Consider the following 25,436-nt stretch of genomic DNA (forward strand, 5'->3'; position numbering starts at 1 on the left):
AATTTAATTCAACTATTGATCAATAGAGCTTTCAATTTATCTTACCAGTATAATCATAGCCTTAGCCTTTTAAGGGGAATTTTTACCAACAGATAATTTATCAATGGAAAATATGGGTGTTTATGGATATTTTCTTCTTTAGGGTATCAACCTGAGTGGAGGGCAGAGGCAGAGAATCTGTGTGGCACGAGCTCTCTATCAAAATACCAACATTGTCTTCTTGGTAAGAATATGGCCACTTTTATTTATATTTGATTTTTTTTCTCACTGGGACAAATGAGACTTTAAAAGGGAGAGGTCAAATAACTCAAGGAAAGACAATTTAATTTGCAAAATCATAGAGAGTATAGGGAAACAAATCTTCACAGTACAAATCAGTAGAAGATCAACATATAAGGTTTAGAGATGAGGTGTCCAGATTGGTGTCCAAGAGATTGAGGTGCCCTAAATCCTTCCTTATCTGAACCACAAGAATAATTAATAATGAGGCGTGGGTGGTGCTGTGCCTTAACTAGGCAAGATCATAGGTCTTCTCATTTATATTTGGTGGTAAAGAAAGAAGACCCAGAGAATATACTCATGGTGGACATAATGGTAAGTAAACAGAGTGCTCCTTTCTAGTGGTGTGCAACTTAGGCTGTGCAGAAGATTTATCTGTAACGCTTTCTAAAACTGTAGGATGGCTAGACCTATACCTACTGAGTCATAATCTGTCGGGGCAGAGTCCAAAATCTGTGTCTTAAAAAAGCTCCGTGGATAATTCTCATGCATATCCTGGGTTAACATCTTGGCCTTTACCTGTGCCCACACATATTAAGTTTGATGATGATGTCGATTATGATTTTGCTCTATTTTAGGTTCTCAGGCAGGAGGCAGCCAAAATAACTTAAAGCAGACTATGTATATTGGAGATCAGAAGACTATGTAAATGCATCCTTCCCTTGCCTTCTCCTCTTGTACAATTATTAATCACTTACAAAGCTGGTTCTCAGACTTTCTTTAGAGCCTTAATTCTCTCCAGTAGGTTGAGATTGGAGTTTCCTACTGAATTTGGATCCATTATAGAAGTAGAAGTTGGACCTATTGGAAATTCACTTCAGGTTCATCTCCCCAGAATATTTGTCTGCAAAATTTCACCAAAAAAAAAAAAAAAGTAAAACCTATAGCAAGATCTAGCAGTAACTTATATAATTGTAAATCCTTTTCATTAGGGATGGACCCACAGTTAGAAATGGCTTCTTGAGCCTTGGCATAAGTTGATTGGCTGAACCACCTGAGTACCAAGTAACTTGGAAATCTGCAAGGGACTAAGGTCTCCCCACTGTGGCTCTGCTACCTTAGTTCATTTCACTACTTGCAATTTAATGACCCTGACATATTTCAAATGTAGATTCATGGAATTTAAAGAAGTGTTAGGGTTAACTGATTGTGGATTCCTACCCATTACAGGATTCGTCTTAACATCATCTCTAATAGCTTCTCAGTAACTCCCTGTGAAGATAGATGATTTATTTGGAGCATTTAGGAAAAGGCCATATGATTCAAAAATGTCAAAAATTTCACTCGGTGCTCTATATTACATTATAGGAATAAATATATTAATATAATCTATAGCAATGTCATCACCCAAAAGTCAATTGCTATTTTCCTAAATCCTTCTCTAAATTTTTGAATCACTTGGAGCATGAAAACTTCCTTTTTCCCCAAGATAGTCAGAGTTAGTACAGTAGGAGGTATGTAATTCTTATCAATAATAATAATGGTTAACATTTATCTAGTGTCTATATTATGTATCTGGCTCTACAAGTACCATTATTATTTAATTAAAATTTTCTATTTTATTCTATTTTTATTACTCAGAATTCAGCTACATGTAATTGTCTTTTCATTCTTTATTTTGATCTATTGCTATAGGTTGCCAAGTAATGTTTAATAGATGCTACCTTTGGAAATACTGCTTGAAATTTTCTGCATAAATGCTTTTAATAATATATTAAGAGATTTTTCAGTTAATGGAAGTGAGATTCTTGAATGGAAATTATAAAACTTGAATCTTGTTTTTAGCAACAATTTTATCTTTCTTTCTCTTTTAAAGTATAATTTTTTACCTTATTTGTGTCCCAGTTTCTCTGTATGTAAAATAAGAATGATAATCATATTGTTTATCAATAACTGATAAACTGTATCCTATTAGGTAAAATCAACTTTTGACAAAAGGTATCAATTATACTGTGCCACATACTCACTTGAAAAGATTTCAGTGAATAGTTTCATGATTACTTGAGCTTGTCTTATGGGAAAACTCCTAGTAAATTATTAAGATTACTTGCTATATCTACACATTGGTAAATATTCACGTATGCTAGGTAAGCTTATTAAAACGACCCAAATGACTAAAGCCTATGCCATACTAGCTCAGGTAGGTTTTTGAACTTGAAAATCCTACATATAAGAATTCAGACCACTTTGAATATTGTCATTTATCTTTAAATAATTTTTAAGGTCAGAGAGGAAATGAGATCAAGGCTACAATAGATGACTCTGATAGAATGGGAGAAGAATGTGGAACAGAGCTCAAATTCTTAAAAAGCCCAGACTTACCGGACCAGTTGAGACTAGAGTACTCCCTGAGACTATTGCCCTAAGATGCTCTTTTAAACCTTGAACTGAAACTATCCACTGAGGTCACCTTTTAGTGAAATAACAGATGGACACACAAAAAATAAAAGATATTCTCCATGAGTGTGGTGCTCCATTAAAAAAAAAAAAAGCCTATATGAGACCAAAAGATCAACAATTACTCTAAATCAAAGATGAGAAGATAAGGTGGCAGGGAAACTAGAGTACTATAAATGGAACAACCAGAACACAATTAAAGAGAATATTGACACATTGTGAAAAATATAAGTTAAGTCCCTGAACAATTTGTGTAGAAATTGTCGAACGGGAACCTAATTTGCTGTGCAAACTTGCAGAGAAAAAAAGATAAAATATTAAGAAAAGAGGATATGAGAGGTTTATTTTTAAATTAATATTATTTTCAGAAAATTTAAAGTCATACAAAGTCTGTTTTTATAAATTGGATTTGTAGGATAATTTCCCCTTAGTTATTTGCATTTCTACTTTCTAGAGGAATTGAGTATACATAAAGAGTAGAGAAAATTTTCATCCTCCCCCTCCTTCTGATTGTAGGATGACCCATTCTCTGCCCTGGACATCCACTTGAGTGATCACTTAATGCAGGAAGGGATTTTGAAATTTCTCCAAGATGACAAAAGGACACTCGTTCTGGTGACTCACAAGTTGCAGTATCTGACACACGCTGACTGGGTAAGAGTTTAGAAGAGCTTTTCATTAAGTTTTATAATACAGTCATATTAAAAAAAAAAAGGTTTATTGATAAATGCTTTCTGGATTAGAGGTAATTCAGTTTTGCTGACTAAGGGTTTTTGTCACAGTTCTGCTTATATGTGCTTTTCTTAGATCATAGCTATGAAAGATGGCAGTGTACTAAGAGAAGGGACTTTGAAGGACATTCAAACCAAAGATGTTGAACTTTATGAACACTGGAAAACACTTATGAATCGGCAAGATCAAGAATTAGAAAAGGTAATTGCTCATAGCTCTGAAGAGTCCAGGATCCAGTATAGTGACTAAAATTGCTTTCAAATAAGTATTTTCATTTAAAGTTTGAATATTAAAATCCCAAATAACTGTATCTGTATAGACCGTTAATGGACAGACTGCTTTGAAACTATAAGATTCTAATGACATCTTTTGGATCCAGTGCATTAAAGACTTAGAGAAACCACTTGCTGCTGAAGCAAGGCATTTAACTTCGTATGTCATTTTTCTCATCTGTAATATGAGACTACCTATGAACAAGGGTTGTGGGCAAGACAAAAGCCAAGACAGCTCTGAAAGAAGCCAGAGCTGTGGGCTGTGGTCGAAGCTGGAAGACTTGTCTGGAATGATATTGGTGGATGAAGAAAAATTATCAGAGGAAATAATAATAAAATTTTATATTTGTATAGTTTTTTAAAGCCCACAAAGTTTTTTTTTTTTTTTCCACATACTCTTATTTGGTTCTCACAAAACAGAAATAAGTGAATCTTATCTTATTTTTACAGATGAGAAAACAGACTCAGGGAAAGTAACTTGGCTAAAGTTATAAAGTACATTTAATAACTGGTAACATAAACCCAGGTCCAAATCAGATATAATTTCAGGTTAATGCTACGTATGATGTAAGTATAACATTGAATGAAGCAATAGCTGAGTTGGAAACCAGATTGAATGCAGTGAAAAAGGAACAACTTGTGGTTAAGAGGTGAAATTGTAAATTGAATTCACAAATTTTTTTGAATGCATTTTCTTGGGTTGGGACTAAGAAGTATTTGGAGTTTGGTATTCCTGTCCAGCAATGGGCATTATAAAATGAAATAAAAGTAATTCAGTTTTATAAAATGAGACACTTGTATCAGCAAATTCCTTAAAAATAGAGAGAAATTAAAATATTATTTTAGAAAGGGAAACCAGGACCTATGCTTCAGTAGGGAGAGGAAGATAAAAAGTCAAACAGACCCTGGGATTGGTCTTTCTTCTGTGGAGTTGCCTAAGATCTCAGAAGCAGACCACGAAAGGAAGAAAAGACATATGTAAAAACCTATGAGTAGAATAGGACAGATCACAGAGCCATTGAAATGAGAATATCCATCAAAAGAAGAGTACAGCATACAATCTGCTAGTGCCCATTTAGAAATTACGCTGTGGGAAGTTTGATTATAAATTACTTACTGGGGATATTTCCAAATGACATTTTTTCAGTGGTTTAGATGCCAGGGACAAAAAAAAATATGACGTAAGCCTAAGGAGTTGGACAATTTATGGTTTACTTTGGAAAGAAAATCTGGAAAAAAAAAAAAAGAGAGAGAGAGCTGTTGGCTCAATTTTAGAGTAATACGGGTATGCAGGCCAGGAAGAAAGTACATTAAGTTGTATTTAGAAATGAAGCCATCACTTAAGATAGCATGGCTCTATAAAGACACATTACCCACTGCCGTCGAGTCAATTATGACTCATGGCGACCCTAGAGGACAGAGTAGAACTGCCCCATAGGGTTTCCAAAGCTGTAAATCTTTAAAGAAACAGACTGCCACATCTTTCTACCATGGTGTGGCTGGTGGGTTTGAACCACAGACCTTTTGGTTGGCAGCCTAGCAATTAACCACTGTGCCACCAGAGCTTCTGAACCTAAATTTGTATTTACTTATTGCAAATACCAATGCAATTTAAAATACTTAACCTATTATGAGCATTTACTTAGAAGAAAATTGGCTTTAAAGATTAAAAAAATCTCAGAGTTATTAAATCTTTTGTTCACACAGAGTTGGGAGTTGAACCAGAACCAAAATCTTCTGCTTTTCAGTGTGTATGTTTAATTCATTCCATTAAGCTATACATAGCAGATGGGTATCTTCTTTAATTTTGCATTTTATCTAGCCTCATGTACAAATGCTAGTTTTTGTATCATTTGGTAACTTTAAAATCTAAGGTGAACTTGACTCTGTAGAAAGATATTCAAGAGACATTTCACTTTTAATCTTTTAGCCAGGAATCAGGATGCAATAGAGCCTTCTAGAATAGCAAGTCTCCTAAATCAAACATGTTGGAGAAGGCCAAAAAAAAAAAAAAAAAATCCAGATCACCACCTAGGAATTTACTGCCAAAGGTTATCGATGCAGCCATCAAACTTTTTGATTTTCTTTTTTTGTATTAGCACGTACAGGAAGCCTCCAATTTATCAGAGATTCCAAAAGTTTGTGGGTCAGTTTCTTGGAACCCAGAGTGAATTTCCCCACAGAAACAAGGTTATAGTTAGTTTTATAGACTGGCTTGCAGAACCTGAGTTAACCCACAATGCGGCCGAACTAACACTACTTCCGTTATGAGACCAGAGGGGTGAGAGTATTGGAAGTGGGGGAGCGTAGAAAAGGAAATGCTTCTCACTTTCTCGAGAACAGGACAAATCTGAGGCAATCCTTTAAAATGAGCAAAGTGTGTTTTTGGCCCTTTCTCTTATCTTTTGCATATTTCTCCCTCCTCAGGCTTTTTCCTAAGCACCTAGGCACCTAAGTACCTTCGTTTGCGTCAAAATTCCAATTGAAATTCTTTTATGCAGCTGCTTTAGGGGGGTATTAAACTCATTATGATTGAACAATTCGTCATAACAGTGGATGACTGACAACATCTTAACCAATCTAGGACTAAAACCATTTTTTTATTGTGAAAAAAATATGTAAAACAAAACATTTACCAATTCAACAATTTTTACATGTACAATTTAGTGATATTGATTACATTCATCATGTTGTGTAACCATTACCACTGTTTCCAAGTTATCCCACCACCATTAACAGAAGTTCAATGCCCCCTAAGCCATGACACCCTCACTCCTCCTTTCTCCTACCACTGGTAGCCACTAATAAGCTTTGGTCTCTATATATTTGTCTATCTCATTAAGTGGAATCATACAATATTGGTCATTTTGTGTCTGACTTATTTCAGTCAGCATAATGTTTTCAGGGGTCGTCCACTTTGCAACATGTATCAGGACTTCACTTCTCTTTATGGCTGAATAATATTCCATTGTATGTATATTACCACATTTTGTTTATTCCTTCATCTGTTGATGGACACTTAGGTTGTTTCCACCTTTTGGCTATTGTACATTCATTATTAATGGAAGATATTAATTAACCTAAATGTGTCTCTGGTTTAGAAAAATTAGGAGTGCCTGCGAGTAATATAAAAATGAAACAATTAGCAGTTGTGGAACTATGGTTTAAAGCTAGGGGACATGTCTCCCTGCCCCTGGGGTCAGCTTTACCACATTGTTATTGCTTTTCCTGGCCTACACCACTGAGCCCTGAAGGACTTCCTACAAACCTGCGGGAGGCATTTCTCCCACACCTGCTCCTATGGCAGGAGTCATGAAGCTCTAGAGTGAGGAGAGAGCCCATGAGACTGATAAAGGCAGCTAACCATTGTGTGTGAATTGGTCATTGGTAAGTCAAAACCATTCTGTGGCTCTGAGCTCCTTGAGTCATAGCATAATGTTCACTGTAGGATATGGAAGCTGATCAAACAACATTAGAGAGGAAAACTCTCCGAAGAGCCATGTATTCAAGAGAGGCCAAAGCCCAAATGGAGGATGAAGATGAAGGTAGACCTTTTTCTTGTATTTGAAACATTCAAATGAGGTCAAAAAGGATAGATTACACTGTTTTGGCCTGTGTACAAATTTCAAATCTTTTTATCCTTCTTGTGCAATTTTGTAAATTCAGGAGTTTAGGAGTCAGAAAATTATTGATGTTTACAGGCCAGGCTTACAGTGTTATTGGCAACACAACTTGGTAAGCTTCTGATCTATAGTTCCAGTCAATTTGATGTGCAGTAAATCAACAAGGGATTTCATCCAAACGTAGATTTTACGTTTATTTGGTCACTCATTCATTCATTCATATTTCACCTCATTTTCAAAAAAAATTGAAGTTTCATTCTGTTAGAAACATTTAAATTTTCCAAGACTAATACTTCTGTTTCTATAAACTTGAGGAAGATTTTTATACGCTCTTTGATGAGAGAATACAGATTCCTTCTACCTACTGCCAGCATGAAGCTTATACAAATTTTTGATATGCAGAGGAAGAAGAGGAGGAAGATGAGGATGATAATATGTCCACTGTAATGAGGCTCAGGACTAAAATGCCATGGAAAACTTGTTGGCGGTACCTCACTTCTGGAGGGTTCTTTCTGCTCTTCCTGATGATTTTCTCTAAGCTTTTGAAGCATTCAGTCATTGTAGCTATAGACTACTGGCTAGCCACATGGACATCGGAGTACAATATAAACAACACTGGAAAAGCTGATCAGGTAAAATGGGTTCTGTTTTTAAATCATCAAGGAAATGTGGAGATTAGCAGTGATATCCTTATCTAGTTAGCTATTAATAGAACAAATGGAAAAGGTTTATACACAGAAAGAAACAATCTTTGATGGTTACGAGGGGGGGGAGGGGTGAACAAAAAAAAAACCAAACCTGTTGCCGTTGAGTCGATTCCGATTCATAGTGACCCTATAGGACAGAGTAGAATTACCTACCACACAGAGTTTCCAAGGAGTGCCTGGTGGATTTGAACTGATGACCTTTTGGTTAGCAGCTGCAGCACTTAACCACTATGCCACCAGAGTTTCCAACTAGACAATAGCTAAGTGGTAACTTTGGCGAAGGGTAAGACAATGCACAATATAGGTGAAGTCAGCACAACTTGACCAAGGCAAAGTCATGGAAGCAACATAGACACATCCAAACTCCCTGATGCACAGAATTACTGGGCTGAGGGTTAGGAACCATGGTCTTGAGGAACATCTAGCTCAATTGGCATAGCATAGTTTATAAAGAAAATGTTCTACATCCTACTTTGGTAAGTAGGGTCTGGGGTCTTAAAAGCTTGTAAGTGGCCATCTAAGATACTCTACTGTTCCCACCCCGTCTGGAGCAAAGGAAAATGAAGAAAACTAAAGACACGAGGGTAAGATTAGTCCAAAGGACTAATGGACCACAACTATTAGCCTCCACCAGACTGAGTCCAGCACAACTAGATAGTGCCCGGTTACCACCACCAGGTGCTCTGACAGGGATCACAATAGAGGGTCCTGGAGAGAGTTGGAAAAAAAATGTGGAACAAAATTCAAACTCACAAAAGAAGACCAGACTTACTGGTCTGACAGACTGGAGAAACCCCAAGAGTATGGCCCCCAGACACCCTTTTAACCCAGTACTGAAGTCACTCCTGAGGTTCCCCCTTCAGCCGAAGATTAGACAACCCTATAAAACAAACAGTAATACATGTAGTTCAGCCATGTATACAAGACTAAATAGGCACACCAGCTGAGGGGCAAGAACAACAAGAAAGAAGGAGGGGACAGGAAAGCTGGATGAATGGAAACAGAGAACCCAAGGTTGAGAAGGGGAGAGTGTTGACATGTCGCAGGGTTGGCAGTCAATGCCACAAAACAATATGTGTATTAATTGTTTAATGAGAAACGAATTTGCCTCATGAACCTTCACCTAAAGCACAATTAAAAAAAAAAAAAAAGCCCAAACGGATAGTAAGCTTAGTATCATGCTTACTTCAAGGTACCAGTTTCTCACACGGCAGATTTCATATTGAGATGTTAAGGAACGTGTTAATCCCTTTTCTCTGGTTTCCAAACTCTCGCCTCTGATGAAATAGTACCTCAGTTTATTTACCTCCATAGCTTCCTGGTTTACAAAGAAAAAGAAAACTGTATTAGGTAGATGTTAAATATATAGAGGAGAGAGAAAGATTTTCTACCTAAAGTTACGGCAATATTTATCTATCTGAGAGAAAAACAACAAAAATTTTTTAGTAGTTGTCTATGCATGTTGGACTTAAAGTGTGCCTTGTGTCATTTTTATATTATGTATGTATTTATTTGTACATTTCTGAAATAAATCTGCAAAATACAAGAGGTTCAAAGTGGCCTCTGGATCCAGATCTCTTGGATTAGATTTCTGGGTGTGCCACTTATTAGCTGCAAGGGAAGTTAGTTAAGTCTTCTATGCCTCAATTTCTTCACCTCTAAAATAAGATTATTAATAGGACAATGTCATAGGACTTCTATGAAGATTCACCAAGTTAATACTCAGAAGAAGGCCTGAAATGGAATAAGCTGTCAAGATGTCAAAAAATGGAATCTATTATTTATTTTTATTTTTTTAATTTCTAGGTAATTAAATCTAGCTTTTGAGTATTTTATTTTTTTAATTTTACTGCTAGGTGAAAGTTTACTGTGAAAATTAGTTTCTCATTCAAAAATTTACACACAAATTATTTTGTGACATTGGTTGCAATCCCCACAATGTGTCAACACTCTCTCCCTTTCCACCCTGGGTTCCTTGTATCCATTTTCCAGTCCCTTCCTGCCTCATCATCTTTACTTTTGGGCAGGTGCTGCCCATTTGGTCTCACATATTTGATTGAACTAAGAAGCACGTTCCTCACATGTGTTATTGTTTGTTTTATAGGCCTGTCTAATCTTTGGCTGAAATGTGGACTTCAGAAATGTCTTCGGTACTGAGTTAGCAGGGTGTCTGGTGACCATAGTCTGGGGGGTTCCTCCAGTTTCTGTCAGACCAGTAAGTCTGGTCATTTTTTCTGTGTCTGAATTTGAATTTTGCTCTACATTTTTCTCCGGCTATGTCTGGGACTCTCTATTATGATCCCTGTCAGAGCGGTAGGTGGTGGTAGCCGGGCCGCATCTAGTTCTTCTTGGCTCAGGCTGGTGGAGACTGTGGTTCATGTGGTCCATTAGTCCTTTGGCCTAATATTTTCCTTGTGTCTTTGGTTTTCTTCAATTCTCCTTTGCTGTGGACAGGATGGGACCAATAGATGTATCTTAGATGGCTACTCACAAGCTTTTAAAACCCCAGAGTAGAAGGTTTTAATGACTTATGTATGCCGGTTGACCTAGATGACCCCCAAGACCATGTTCCTGAGCCGTCAGCCCTAGTAACTCAGTTAGTCAAGGTATTTGGATATGTCTGGGAAGCTTCTATGACTTTGCCTTGGTCAAGTTGTGCTGACTTCCCCTATATTGTGTGTTATTTTTCCCTTCACCAAAGTCAACGCTTGTCTATTATCTAGTTAGTTATTTCCCCTCCTGTCAGTCCCCTCCCTCATAATCATCAAAGATTTTTTTCTGTGTGTAAAGCTTATTACGCGTTTTTATAATAGTGGTATCATACAGTGTTTGTCCTTTTGTGATTGATTTAGTTCACTCAGCATAATGCCCTCCAGATTCATTCATGTTGTGAGATGTTTCCTGGAATCATCATTGTTCTTTATCATTGAGTAGTATTCCAGTATGTGTATGTACCATAATTTGTTTATCCATTCACCTGTTGATGGGCAGTTAGGTTGTTTCCATCTTTTTGTTGTTGTGAATAATGCTGGAATGAACATGGGTGTGCATATGTCTATTCATGTGACAGCTCTTATTTCTCTAGGATATATTCCTAGGAGTGAGATTGCTGGATCACATGGTATTTCTATTTCTAGCTTTTTAAGGTGGCACCATATCATTTTCCACAGTGGCTGTACCATTTTCCATCCCTACCAGCAGTGTATAAGAGTTCCAGTCTCCCCACAACCTCTCTAACATTTGTTATGTTCTGCTTTTTTTGATTAGTGCCTATTTGTTTTGTTTTTTAAGTTAATGATAAATGTTTAAAGGTAATGTTTCATTTGGATTCACGTGATATATATATATACATATGTTAGGTATATAAACTATATATGTTTATACACACACACACATACACACACACATAGGGTTTTTGTTGCTGTTATCTAGTGGTGTTTGATTTTTGTTACCTATGTGTTTGTTTATACCAGTGTAAAAAAAAAAAATTTTTTTTTTTTTTTTTTTTTATATACCAGTGTATGGAAACCCTGGTGGTGTAGTGGTTAAGTGCTACGGCTGCTAACCAAATGGTCAGCAGTTCAAATCCACCAGGAGCTCCTTGAAAACTCTATGGGCCAGTTCTACTCTGTCCCATAGGGTTGCTATGAGTCAGAATGAACGTGTCGGCACTGGGTTTTTTGTTCTGTTTTTTTTTTAATACCAGTGTATTAGCTGGCAATTCTGAGATTAGGAATAGGAAGAATGAGGTCTGCAAGGTAGAAAGTCAAGAATATGGTCCAAATCTAAAAGCAGATTCTAACCATCTGACTGCCCTTGGGCAAACCTTGAAAGAGATTGAAGGAAGCATGTAGGGGGTTGGCCTGCAGGACTATGGGCAGATACCACCATGGGGCTCCAACAACTACACTTCACAGCTATTTAAATTGATGCATGCTAATGAAGCCAACAAGCTGTCTTTGATTTTTGTTTTTCTAGTAAGAAAAGGCTCAGTCAATAATGTTATAAGTGCCTTTTCTATTGATTGCTTTTCAGACCTACTACGTGGCTGGATTTAGCATACTCTGCGGAGCAGGTATTTTCCTTTGTCTTGTTACATCTCTCACTGTAGAGTGGATGGGTCTCACAGCTGCCAAAAATCTTCACTACAATCTTCTCAATAAGATAATTCTTGGACCAATAAGGTAAAAAGTAGTTATATCTTACTCCCATACACAAAAACATGCATTTTACATTTTAAGAAAAATGTGAAGTTTTAAGGAATTTCTGCAGTCCTTGAGCAAGTGAATAGGCACCTTCCCATTTCCATGGCTCTAAAAAGTCCATTAACAATGCTCAGGTCCCAGTTAGTTCAGTATTATCATATGTTTACATCTGTTTATTGCCTAGATTCTTTGATACAACACCCCTGGGATTGATTCTTAATCGCTTTTCAGCTGATACAAATATCATTGATCAGGTAAGTTCCTGAGTTACTTCCAAGTTCAAAAATAAGTGTATGTATCAATGTAAGCTCAAAAGCACTTTTTAAAATGAAGCATGGTTCTTATGAAAAGTAAAACATTCCTAAAACTTAAATTAAAGCCTATTTGCATTCATAAATCAATACTGTTCACATAAATGATTTCTAGAATAAAATTGTTAGAGAAAACCTTAATTCATACCCATTTATGCATGTATAAGATGATACTTAGAGAATCAACATAAAATAAGGAGAAATACCAAGGAACGGACTAACATTTAAAATCTTTGATAATAAGAAAGCAATGATTTTAATCAGTGTTGTGTCTCCATTTACAGTATAAAAGTTCTTAAAGGTTCGTTATGGATGCCGTGTGTCTCTCAGGAGTGAAGGGTCAGGAACAGATGGGCTGCCAAGTGACCCTAGGTGTCCATTACTGTTATTAATATATAAAGAGAAGAAAAACAGGCAAAGAATATGAATGAGAAATTACATAAAATTAATTTAAATGTCTTACAGTAGAGGAATAGCTAAATAAGTTTTGCAGCCATTAAAAGGAGGTAGAATTGTATATACTGACATGGGAGAAATTTACAGTCGATCTTTTTCCATAAAATAAAGTAAGTACATGGACAAATAAGATTTATAAGATGGTGCCACTTATATAAAATACCCAGGATAAGTAGGCTGATAGGTAGATAACTGATTGATGATAGGTAGGTAGGTAGGTAGGTCTATTAAACTATGGGAGTTGAGTGAAATTGAGGGAGTGAGGTGTTACAATGAAGGTGTTTGTATACTACTTTTGTAACTACGTATTTGACTTAACACTAATATAAAATGAATATTTTTGTTGCATTGTAACTGCTGTGTTATTTGACTAAAATATATTTTCCCTTCAAATTGCTTTCTGAATAGCACATTCCTCCCACTTTGGAATCTCTCACTCGTTCAACACTGCTCTGCCTGTCTGCCATTGGGATGATTTCTTATGCTACCCCTGTATTCCTGGTTGCTCTTGTGCCCCTTGGGGTTGCCTTTTATTTTATCCAAAAATATTTCCGAGTGGCCTCTAAGTAAGTAAACCAAAGTTCTATTAAATTTTTAAAAGCCTATATATTTGACTTATTGTCATCTACATTGTCTGTTATGCTTTTTCAAGATAAGATATTAAATTGGGAAATGCAGCCTATTTTTGGCATGACAAAACCTATCCTGATGCCATGTTTCGCATGGAGATCTATTATAATTGTTTCTGTAATTGGTTGTAATAGCAGTGATTGATCTACGGAGTTTTAAGTCCACAGACTGTGTCAAATTTTTCACTTCGTGGTCCTTTTTCTGAGTATGACATTGGCAGGGAACTTAAAAAATCAAACTTGATTCCAAAGGGTAAGAGATTCAATATTATTATATTCCACATGTGGGTGGGTGGGGGGGATAATGGAAAATTTTTTTAAATCCTTAAAAAGCTTTCTATAAAATATAGAAGTACGAAGAGATAAATCAGGGATGACTATAAAGTAAGTAATCTTGAGTGTTTGATAGGAGTGCCGTAACTTTAAGAGATAAGGAAATTTCAGATTGGATGTGAGTATCCAGCAAATAAATAAAGGATACTGATGACTTTTAAACTTTTCTCTTAATATAGAATTTTCCATTTGTGAAATGTCAAATCATTACATAAAATATCATACCAACCATTTTGAAATTTCCCTCCTAACTTTGAAGCCCTGTTGTAAACAGTGCTATAAATTTTGTCATTACAAGAATAACTTAATTTCAACAAACACTTAAGTACTTATTACATTGCAAATAATCATGTTAAACCGTGAGGCAGATAAAGAAACTAACGTGGCAAGAACCTATTCTCAAGAAACTTACGGTCTCTTAGGAAGATAAAACATATACAAAATAACCCCAATAAGTAGATCGTGTTAAAAATAGGAAGGCAGATAGTGAGTTTATTCAGGAAATTTGAAGTATTTTATATGATTTAAATGCAGGGAACATGAACAAGTGTAGGGGAAGGTAAGAAGAGAAAGCAGACTTACAGTTGAGAACTTCTGACTAAAATTATTATATTCATAATTTTAAAAATACAGTCATTTTTCCATCAGGGCTATGAATTAAAAAACCAAAAACCAAACCCAGTGCCATCGAGTCAATTCTGAATCATAGCAACCCTACAGGACAGAGTAGAACTGCCCCATAGAGTTTCCAAGGAGCACCTGGTGGATTCAAACTGCCAACCCTTTAGTTAGCAGCCATAGCACTTAACCACTATGTCACCAGGGTTTCTGGCTATGAATTAGGGTCCTTCAAATGTTAGGAATCCAGATTAAATCTAGAATGAGTTTTCATTCCCAACCTCATCCTCTTTTCTCATAGCAAATTCAGATCAAAAAGGAGAAACTAGCTGTCAAATTCACCCTTTCATTTCCTCTGGTATTATTGCCGATACTGCTTATTGGATGTAACAAAGAAGCTTGGCATTAGTTCATTGTTGTTGGCTGTTCCCAACTCTATCCTTCCCTTCTTACCAAACCGTAATATCCTAGTTCAATCACATATTCATTTGGTCCTCTTTGGGCGCTTAATTGGGCGCTTAAGCAATACAAATTGACTGCAAAGGTTAGGTAAATATTCCTAGTCTGTTACAAATTTTAAATGTGAATTCCATTCGTTATAAATGAGAATATTCTTTTAGCATTGGTAGTAAATAATTAAGTACAGCCAGAGTGCTCCTTGGAAGTGAGGATGACAAGACTTTGTCTCACATACTTGTTTTTTTTTTTTTTTTTTTAACTGTGGAGGTTTACAGAAGAAACTAGCTTCTCATTAAACGATTAGTACACATATCGTTCTGTGATGTTGGTTACCAACCCCACGACATGTCAACACTCTCCCCTTTTCAACCCTGGGTTCCCTATTACCAGCTTTCCTTTCCCTTCCTGGCTTCTAGTACTTGCCACTGGGCTGGTGTGCCCCTTTAGTCTCCTTTTGTTTTATGGGCCTGTCTAATCTTTGGCTAAAGGGTGAACCTCAGGAGTGACTTCATTACTGAGCTAAAACAGTGTCCAGGGACCATCTCACATACTTTGGACATATTATCAGTAGGGACCAGTCCCTACAGAAGGACATTATGCTTGGTAAAGCAGAGGGTCAGCGAAAAAGAAGAAAACCCTCAACGAGATGGATTGACACAGTGGCTGCAACAATGGGCTCAAACATAGCTACGATTGTGAGGCTGGCACAGGCCCAGGAAGTGTTTTGTTCTGTTGTACATAAGGTCACTAAGACTCAGAATCGACTCAATGGCACCTAACAACAACAGTAAATGATTAAAATAGGGAAGGGATGATCATTTTTGTAGAACTAATATTTGATAATGGATTATATGCAATCCTTGTTCAAAATTCTCTGAAAGTTATTAAATATCGTTGCATGATATTAAATATAATAGATGAAATGACCCTTCTAGATGTTGCAGTCTGCAGGACTCACGCAGATTGAAAAGCTCAGGCAGTTTAGCAGCCTGCATTTGTAAACACCAGCGTGGATTTAAGTGAGGAACTAGCTACAGGAAATACCATGAAATTTCGAATACCTAAAATCAAAGATCTAATGCGTGGTTAGCTCTCTAAGTAAGTATTTCCTAAATATTAGATCAAGCTGTGCCCTCACTTTGTAATTTCACGGAATAGGGTTCTATAAACAAAAGATCCTCCTTCCTAATTCTTTTTACTTCGCCACAAACCTCAATGTAGTGACCACCTGTTTGTTGCCTGTGCCAGATTTACAAATAGCCACTTTAGTCAGGGTTAGTTAAAGAAATATATTTAAAACGTTAACAGACTATTCACATTCCTTTATGTTTCTCTTTCTCTCTCTCCTTTACTCCCTCCTCCTCTATTTTCTGCTTTCTCTCTCCCTCTCCTTCTTTCTTCCTCATTCTTTCTCTCCCTTTTGCCTCCCTGCTCTCCTGTCTCATCCTCCCTCCCACTCACCCTCGTTTCTTCCCTCCCCCCATCTTCAACTTCTGAAGTGAGTGAATCCATTTTAGAAACTCAAATTGGAAAGACTTTGCATTGTTGTGGGACTCCACAGCCAGCCAAGCATGGCCTAAGTTAATTGTTAAAGATTATGTAATAGTGTTTGCCAGTTCAGCTGACTCTGTCAGGTGAATGCCATTGCTGCTCCAAAAACTAAACCCACTGCCACGACTCATAGTGACCCTGTACGTCAGAGAACTGCCCCATAGTGTTTCCAAGGCTGTAAATCTTTACAGAGGCAGAGCACTTTGACCACTATGCTACCAAGGCTCCTCCATTGCCGTTACTCTGCTCTAATTCCCTCAGCTCCAAAGACCTAGAGAAGGGCAGACAAAAGAAAAGAAAAAAGAGAAGTGTTTGGAAACATGTGTGTAACTCTTAGTCTATCTTCTAGGAATGCTAACTTACATAACTTCAAGAAAGATTGTCATGAGTGTACATCTTTTTGAAAAGGATCAGATTCAGGCATTTGTGCCCCAAACATTCCTTCAACACTTTACCTATTTTATATATAGTTCCTTAGACAAACTGCGGCTGGAAGTTTCACAAAGGCAGGGATACGAACTCATTGTGGCCAAAACCAAACTCATTATCTTTTCCCTTCATATCTCTTCACCCCCTCTTAGTAAACAGAACAGTCATTTTTCACATTAGCTAAGCTCAAAACACTCTTCTGTCTTACTCGCCCTTCTATATACATACTATTTAATTACTATTATCGTTATCACAGCCTGGAGGGCTACTTCTAGTAGTCTATCTCATAGTTCTCCCCTCCCCCTTATTTTAACTCCCGTTGACATAATTCAGAACTTTAAAAAATCTCTCGTATAGACTATCCTAGCTGGTCTTCCTCATTCATCTATCCTCTTTTATCCTTTATATGCACCCCCAAGTTATGTTACTGAAACATAACTCTGATCATTTTGCTTCTAATTTTCAGTGATTTTTTTTCAGCTCATTCAGGATCCTCTATCATCTAGTCACAAAACCAGAAAAATAAAAACCAAACCCATTGCCATCAAGTCAATTCCGACTCATAGTGACCCTATAGATGGAGTAGAACTGCCCCATAGAGTTTCCAAGGAGCGCCTGGTAGATTCAAGCTGCCGACATTTTGGTTAGCAGCTGCAGCACTAAACCACTATGCCACCAGGGTTTCACCCATCTTTAAATAGCCTTTTCCCACAGTGACACCGCCAAAGGATGCTAGGCACCAGCCTGATTTAACTCGACAGGTCCTTTCAAATATCCGTGTGTGCTACCGTTGTTCTCTTAGCTGGAATGCACATCTTGTCTGTTTGGCTGAAGCCCTTCTCATACTTTATTTAGGTTTGGCCTAAATTCCACCTGCTCAAAGAAAATACCACCCATTGCCTAGGTATGATTTAACTGCTCATCCCTCTTGTCCTCATAGCAGTTTGCTTTGGCTGTTATACAAAGCTGTACTGTTGTACAGCACATGACATTCCACCTGGACCCATATTCATTATGTACCCATCCTTCCCTTCCTCTTTAGGTTGTGAGCTATTGAAGCTTTTGTTGAGCAGTAGAAGAAAATAGTTACAATGACAAATAATAACTTAGAAAGAACACTTGGGTTTGATCCTGAGTGCACGTGAAGCTTATCTCTGCATTTCTCTCTGTCCCAGGGATCTCCAGGAACTTGATGATAGTACCCAGCTCCCTCTGCTTTGCCACTTCTCAGAGACAGCTGAAGGACTCACCACTATTCGGGCATTTAGGTCAGTAAACATGTCTTTATATTGCTGACTAGGCAATTACATCATCAACAAATATTTTTCTACAAATAATTGATAACTGCTACTGTTTTTTTTTTTTTTTGGTGGCCACAGTATACCTGGCAGTGTACTAAACCATAAGAAAAATGTGGTCAGACATTATCAGAATTAGAGTTCAATCGTGTAGAATTTGACAAGAATAAGGAAAGAATGAAAAACCACGTTGGAAAGGTATTAGCTGTGTGTCCTGGACAAGACACTCGAATTCCCTAGAGTCAGTTTTTTCGTCTGTGAATCGGGGAGATCAACCTTACTCTTTATGGTGGTTGGACTAACTGTAATAATGCGTGTAAAGCACTAACCACAGTCCCTACTGAATAAGCACACAATAAGCAAGTTAAAATAAAAGTATAACTAATAATAATAATAATAGGAATGTAATAATATTACAACAAAGTTATTTTGGAATCTAACCCATTTTCTTTAATGTTAGTAAACATACTAATAACCATGATTTTGATCAAAAGTATTTACTGAACACTCATAAAAATTATCTAGCCCTGTTTTTCTCGTTCAAGACAAGGAAAAAAGCTGGCATTACTAGATATTTCATTTGACACAGAAAATTGGCATTTTAAAGTGTTACATCTTTCTACAACCCCAAATTCAGTCTGATTTCAATCATAGGTTTTTCCAACCTATGGAATATATAAATATATATATGTTGTTGCTGTTAGGTGCCATTGAGTCGGTTCTGACCCGTAGCAACTCTATGCAAAACAGAGTGAAACACTGCCCGGTCCTGTGCCATCTTCCTGATCCTTCTTGTGCTTAAGACCATTGTTGCAGCCACTGTGTCAGTCCTTGAGGGTCTTCCTCATCCTTGCTGACCCTCTACTTACCAAACAAGCATGATGCCCTTCTCCAGGGACTTGTCCCTCCTGATAACATGTCCAAAGTATCTCAGACAAAGCCTTCCCATCCTTGCTTCTAAGGAGCATCTGTTTTTATTTCTTCCAAGACACACTTGTTTGTCTGGCAATCCACATTATATTAAGTATTCTTCACCAGCACCATAATTGAAAGGCATAAGTTTCTCAACAGTCTTCTTTATTCATTGTCCAGCTTTGGCATGCAAATAAGGTGATTGAAAACACCATGGCTTGGGTCAGGCACGCCTTAGTCCTTAAAGTGACATCTTTGCTTTTTTAATGCTTTAAAAGTTTTTTTGCAGCAGATTGCCCAATGCAATGCCTCTTTTGATTTCTTGACTGCTTCCATGGGTATTGCTTGTGGGTCCAAGTAAAATGAATTCCTTGACAACTCCAATCTTTTCTCCATTTAAGATGATGTTGCTTCTTAGTCCAGTTGTGAGGATTTTTGTTTTCCTTATGTTAAGATGTTTCCTATGTTGAAGGCCTCGGTCTTTGATTTTCATCAGTAAGCGTTTCAAGTCCTCTTCACTTTCAGCAAGTAAGTTTGTGTCATCTTCATAACGCAGATTGTTAATGATTCTTCCATCAATCCTGATACCTCATTCTTCTCCATATAGTCCAGCTTCTCAGATTAATTGCTCAGCACACAGATTGAATAAGCATAGTGAAAGGATACAACCCTGACGCACACCTTTCCTGATTTTAAATCATGTAGTATCCCCTCGTTCTGCTCAAATGACTTGCTCTTGGTCTATATACAGGTTCATCATGAGCACAATTAAGTGTTCTGGAATTCCCATCCTTGTAATGTTATCCATGCCGTTGCAAAGTCAATAAAACACAGGTAAAAATCTCTCTGTTATTCTCTGCTTTCAGCCAAGATCCATCTGATATCAGCAGTGATATCGCAGGTTCCGTGTCCTCTTCTGAATCGGGCTTGAATTTCTGGCAGTTCCTTGTGGATGCAGGAACCACCTTTGAATGATCTGCAGCAACTTTTTCTTTGTGTGTGGTATTAATGACATTGATAATTTCTACATTCTGTTGAATTGCCTTTCCTTGGAATAGGTACAAATATTGATCTCTTCCAGTAGGTTGGCCAGGTAGCTGTCTTCCAAAGCTCTTGACATACACAAGTGAGCACTTCCAGTACTGCATCTGTTTGTTGAACCATCTCAACTGGTATTCCGTCAACTCCTGGACCCTTGTTTTTTGCCAATGCCTCCAGTACATCTTGAACTTCTTTCTTTAGTACCATCAGTTCTTGATCATATCCTACCTTCTGAAATGACTGAATGTCAACCAATTCTTTTTGGTGAAGTGACTCTGTGCACTTCTATCTTCTTTTGATGTTTCCTGCATTGTTTAATATTTTCCCTGTAGAATCATTCAGTATTGCAAATCAAGGCTTCAATATTCTCCAGTTTTTTCAGCTTGAGAAATGTTGAGCTTTTTCCTCCCTTTTGGTTTTCTAACTCTAGGTCATTGCGCATTTCATTATAATACTTTATTTTGTCTTCTCGAGCCGCCTTGAAAATGTTCTGTTCAGCTCTTTTACTTCATTTCTTTCTTTTGCTTTAGCTGCTCTACATTCAAGAGCAAATTTTAGAGTCTCTCCTGACATTCATTTTGGTCTTTTCTTTCTTTCCTGTCTTTTTAATGACCTTTTGCTTTTTTCATGTATGATGTCCTTGATGTCATTTCACAACTCATCCGGTCTTCGGTTATTAGTGTTTAAGGAGTCAAGTCTATTCTTGAGATGGTCTCTAAATTCAGGTGGAATATACTTAAGGTCATACTTTGGCTCTCATGGAATTATTCTAATTTTCTTTAGCTTCAACGTGAACTTGCTTATGAGCAATCGATGGGCTGTTCCACAGCCAACCCTTGGCCTTGTTCTGATTGATGATATGGAGCTTTTCCATTGTCTCTTTCCACAGATGTAGTCAATTTGATTCCTGTTCTCTTAGTCATCTAGTGCTGCTATAACAGAAATACCACAAGTGGACAGCTTTAACAAAGAGAAATTTATTCTCTCGCTGTCTAGTAGGCTACAAGTCCAAATTCAGGGCGTCAGCTCCAGTGAAAGGCTTTCTCTCTCTGTTGGCTCTGGAAGAATGCCCTTGTCATCAATCTTCTTTTGGTCTGGGAGCATCTCAGAGCAGGAACCTCAGTTCCAAAGGGCACACTCTGCTCCTGGCACTGCTTTCTTGGTGGTACGAGGTCCCCATGTCTCTCTGCTTGGTTCTCTTTTATATCTCAAAAGAGATTAGCTTAATATACTATCTAATCTTATAGACCTCATCAATATAACTGCCACCGATCCATCTTATTACATTATAGTGATAGGATTTATAACACATAGGGAAATCACACCAAAAATAAAATGGTAGACAATTGTACAAGGGAATCATGACCTAGCCAAGTTGACAGATATTTTGGAGGGACATAATTCAATCTATGATACCTGTGTATTCTATCTGACGAGATCCGTGTGTATAGTCACTGTTTATGTTGTTGAAAAACGGTATTTGCAACCAAGAAGTCCTTAGGCTTGCAAAATTCTATCATGTGATCCCCGGTGTCGTTTCTATCACCAAGGCCATATTTCCCAACTACTGTTCCTTCTTCTTTATTTCCAACTTTTGCATTCCAATCACCATTAATTACCAATGCATCTTGAATGCATGTTTGATCAATTTCAGACTACAGATGTTGGTAAAAATCTTCTATTTCCTCATCTTTGGTATTAGTGATTGGTGTGCAAATTTGAATAATAGTAGTATTTACTGGTCTTTGTAGGCATATGGATATTATCCTATCACTGACAGTTTTGTACTTTAGGGTAGATTTTGAAATGTTCTTTTTGACAATGAATGCTACACCTTTCCATTTCAATTTGCCATTCCCGGCATAGTAGACCATATGATTATCTGATTTAAAATGGCCAATACCAGTCCATTTCAGCTCACTAAAGCCTAGGGTATCGATGTTTATGCATTCCATTTGATTTTTGATGACTTCCAGTTTTCCTAGATTCATACTTGGTACATTCCACATTCTGATTATTAATGGATTTTTACAGCTGTTTCTTCTTAATCTGAGCCGTGCCACATCAGCAAATGAAGACCCTGAAAATTTGACTCCATCCAAGTCATTAAGGTCAACTCCACTTTGAGGATGCAGCTCTTCCCCAGTTGTGTTTTGAGTGCCTTCCAACCTGAGGGGTCATCTTCTGGCCCTGTATCATTGTTCCACTGCTATTCATAAGGTTTTCACTGGCTGATGTTTTTCAGAAATAGACTACAAGGTCTTTCTTCCTAGTCTGTCCTAGTCTGGAAGCTCAGCTGAAGCCTGTCTATCATAGGTGACCCTGCTGGTATTTGAAATACTGGTGGCATAGCTTCCAGCATCACAGCAATATGCAAGCTACCACAATATGACAAAATGACCAATGTGTGGGGAATGTGTATATATATATATATATATATATATATATACTCTAAGGAATATATAAAAATATAGAATTGGGTAAAAAAAAAATACATTAAGACACAACCATCTACAACATTATGTATCACAGAATTTCTACATAGATCTATATAAGTTTCATCATGAAGGATGGCTACTTTCTGCAGGGGTGTATTGTAATATCATAGTGAACAATGCTTTCTTTTGGGGATGGTAAAATGATTTATTGGCATTGAATGTAGATATTAAGGTAAAATTTATATTCTAATGGTAGCTACCAATGACCAGTGTTACTTATTCTATATACCATATTTGAGATTACTCTGTTTACCAAACAAGTCCTTTTAAGTTAATTTATTTAAGAAATATTTGAGTATTGAACATATGCAAGGTACTGCTCTTTTTTTTTTTATCACATTTTAGATGAGAGTTTACAGAGTAAATTAGTTTCTCATTAAACGATTAATGCACATGTTGTTTTGTGACATTGGTAGCCAGCCCCACAACTTGTCAAAACTCACCTCTGCTCAAACTTGGGTTCCTCATTACCAGCTTTCTTGTCCCCTCCTGCCTTCTTGTTCTTGCCTCTCAGCCGGTGTGCCCATTTAGTCTCATTTTATTGTGTGGACCTGTTTAATCTTTGGCTGAACGATGAACCTCAGAAGTGACTTCAGTACAGAGCTAAAAGGAAGTCCATGGGCCATATTCTTAGGGTTTCTCCAGCCTCATTCAGACCACCAGTCTCATCTTTCGTGTGTGTGTGTGTGTGTGTGTGTATGTGTGTGAGTGTGAGTTAGAATTTTATCCTACATTTTTCTCCAGCTGTGTCCGGGACCCTCTATTGTGATCCCTGTCAGAACAGTCTGTGGTGGTAGCCAGGCACCATCTAGTTGTGCTGGACTCAGTCTGGTAGATGCTGTGGTAGTTGTGATTCTTTGGACTAATCTTTCTCTTGTGTCTTTGGTTTTCTTCATTCTCTCTTGCTTCAGACAGGATGAGACTAGTGGAGTATCTTAGATGGCCGCTCGCAAGCTTTTAAGACCCCAGACGCTACTCACCAAAGTAGGATGTAAAACATTTTCTTTATAAACTATGTTATGCCAATTGAGCTAGATGCTCCCGAAAACCATGTTCCCCTTCCCTAAACCCAGTAATTCGGTCCCTCAGGGAGTTTAGATGTGTCTATGGAGCTTCCATGACCTTTCCTTGTACAAGTTGTGCTGACTTCCCCAGTATTGTGTAATGTCTTACCTTTCACCATAGTTACCACTTATCTATTGTCTACTTAGTATTTTTCCCTCCCCTCTTTCATAACCATGAAAAATTGTTTCTTTTCGGGTGTAAGCCTTTTCATATTTTATAATAGTGCCCTCGTGCATTATTTGTCCTTTTGTGATTGACTTATTTCACTCAGCATAATGCCCTCCAGATGCATCCATGTCGTAAGATGTTTTGCAGATTCGTCATTGTTCTTTATTGTTGTGTAATATTCCACTGTGTGTATGTACCGTAGTTTGTTCATCCATTCATTTGTTGATGGGCACTTAGTTTGTTTCCATCTTTTTGCAATTGTGAATAATGCTGCAGTGAACATCGTTCTGCATATTAGATTCATGTGATCAATTTTATTTCTCTAGGATATATTCCTAGGAGGGGGATTGCTGGATCATATGGTATTTCTATTTCTGGCTTTTTGAGGAAGCGCCATATCATTTTCAAAAATGATTGTATCATTTTGCATTCCCACCAGCAGTGTGTAAGAGTTCCAGTATTCCTGCAGATTCTCCAACGTTTGTTATTCTCTGTTTTTTTGATTCATGCCTGTAATGTCGAGGTGAGATGGTATCTCATCGTGGTTTTGAATTGCATTTCTCTAATGGCTAGTGATTGCAAGCATTTCCTCATGTGTCTGTTAGCCACCTAAATGTCTTCTTTGGTGAAGTATTTGTTCATAACTTTGCCCGTTTAATTAGATTGTCTTTTTGTTGTAGAGGTGTTGGATTTTCCTGTAGATTATAAAGATTAGACCTTTGTCAGATTTGTCACAGCCAGAATTTTTCTCCCAATCCGTATGTTCTCTTTTTGCTCTTTTGGTGAAGTCTTTTGATGAGCATAAGTGTTTAATTTTTAGAAGATCCCAGGTACTTAGATTGACTTCGGGTGTTTGTGTAATGTTACTTATTGTTCGGATCCTGTTTATGCTGTACTATAGGGCCTCTAGTGTTGACCCTATTTTTTCTTCCTGTGATCTTTATTGGTTTTGGTTTTATATTTAGGTCTTTGATCAATTTTGAAGTAGTTTTTGTGTATGGTGTGAGGTATGGGCACTGTTTCCCTTTTTTGCAGATGGACATCCAGTTTTGCCGGCACCATTTGTTAAAAAGACTGTCTTTTCCCCATCTGATGGACTTTTGGCCTATGTTGAAGATCAGGTGACCATAGATGGACAGATTTATATCTGGGTTTTCAATTCTGTTCCATTGCTCAATGTGTCTCTTGTTGTACCAGTACCATGCTGTTTTGACTACCATAGCTGTTTAGTAGGTTCTGAGGTCAGGTAGTGCCAGTTCTCCTACTTTATTCTTCTTCAATAGTGCTTTACTTGTCCGGGACCACTTCCCTTTCCGTGTAAAGTTATTGATTAGTTTTTCCAGCTCTTTAAAGGATGCTGTTGGTATTTAGATCAGGATTGCATTGTATTTGTAGATTGCTTTGGGCATAATTGACATTTTGACAATGTTGAGTCTACCTATCCATGAGCATG

At 37.3% G+C, this 25,436-nt stretch overlaps 1 protein-coding gene across 3 annotated transcripts in view; it reads left to right on the forward strand.

The window, feature by feature from the left end:
- Positions 1-25,436, forward strand: part of ABCC9 (ATP binding cassette subfamily C member 9) — a 142,306-nt gene that overhangs the window by 78,342 nt on the left and 38,528 nt on the right. For all 3 annotated transcript variants that reach the window (XM_003405689.3, XM_003405688.4, XM_064284494.1), the window contains 9 exons: positions 143-223; positions 3,193-3,330; positions 3,484-3,609; positions 7,129-7,225; positions 7,706-7,935; positions 12,046-12,194; positions 12,400-12,469; positions 13,391-13,548; positions 18,177-18,269. In XM_003405689.3, coding sequence (XP_003405737.1) covers positions 143-223; positions 3,193-3,330; positions 3,484-3,609; positions 7,129-7,225; positions 7,706-7,935; positions 12,046-12,194; positions 12,400-12,469; positions 13,391-13,548; positions 18,177-18,269 — 1,142 coding nt within the window. The remainder of the gene's footprint in view (positions 1-142; positions 224-3,192; positions 3,331-3,483; positions 3,610-7,128; positions 7,226-7,705; positions 7,936-12,045; positions 12,195-12,399; positions 12,470-13,390; positions 13,549-18,176; positions 18,270-25,436) is intronic.

This window comes from Loxodonta africana, chromosome 4 (genome assembly GCF_030014295.1).
Source record: "Loxodonta africana isolate mLoxAfr1 chromosome 4, mLoxAfr1.hap2, whole genome shotgun sequence".
NCBI classification, from domain to species: Eukaryota; Metazoa; Chordata; class Mammalia; order Proboscidea; family Elephantidae; genus Loxodonta; species Loxodonta africana.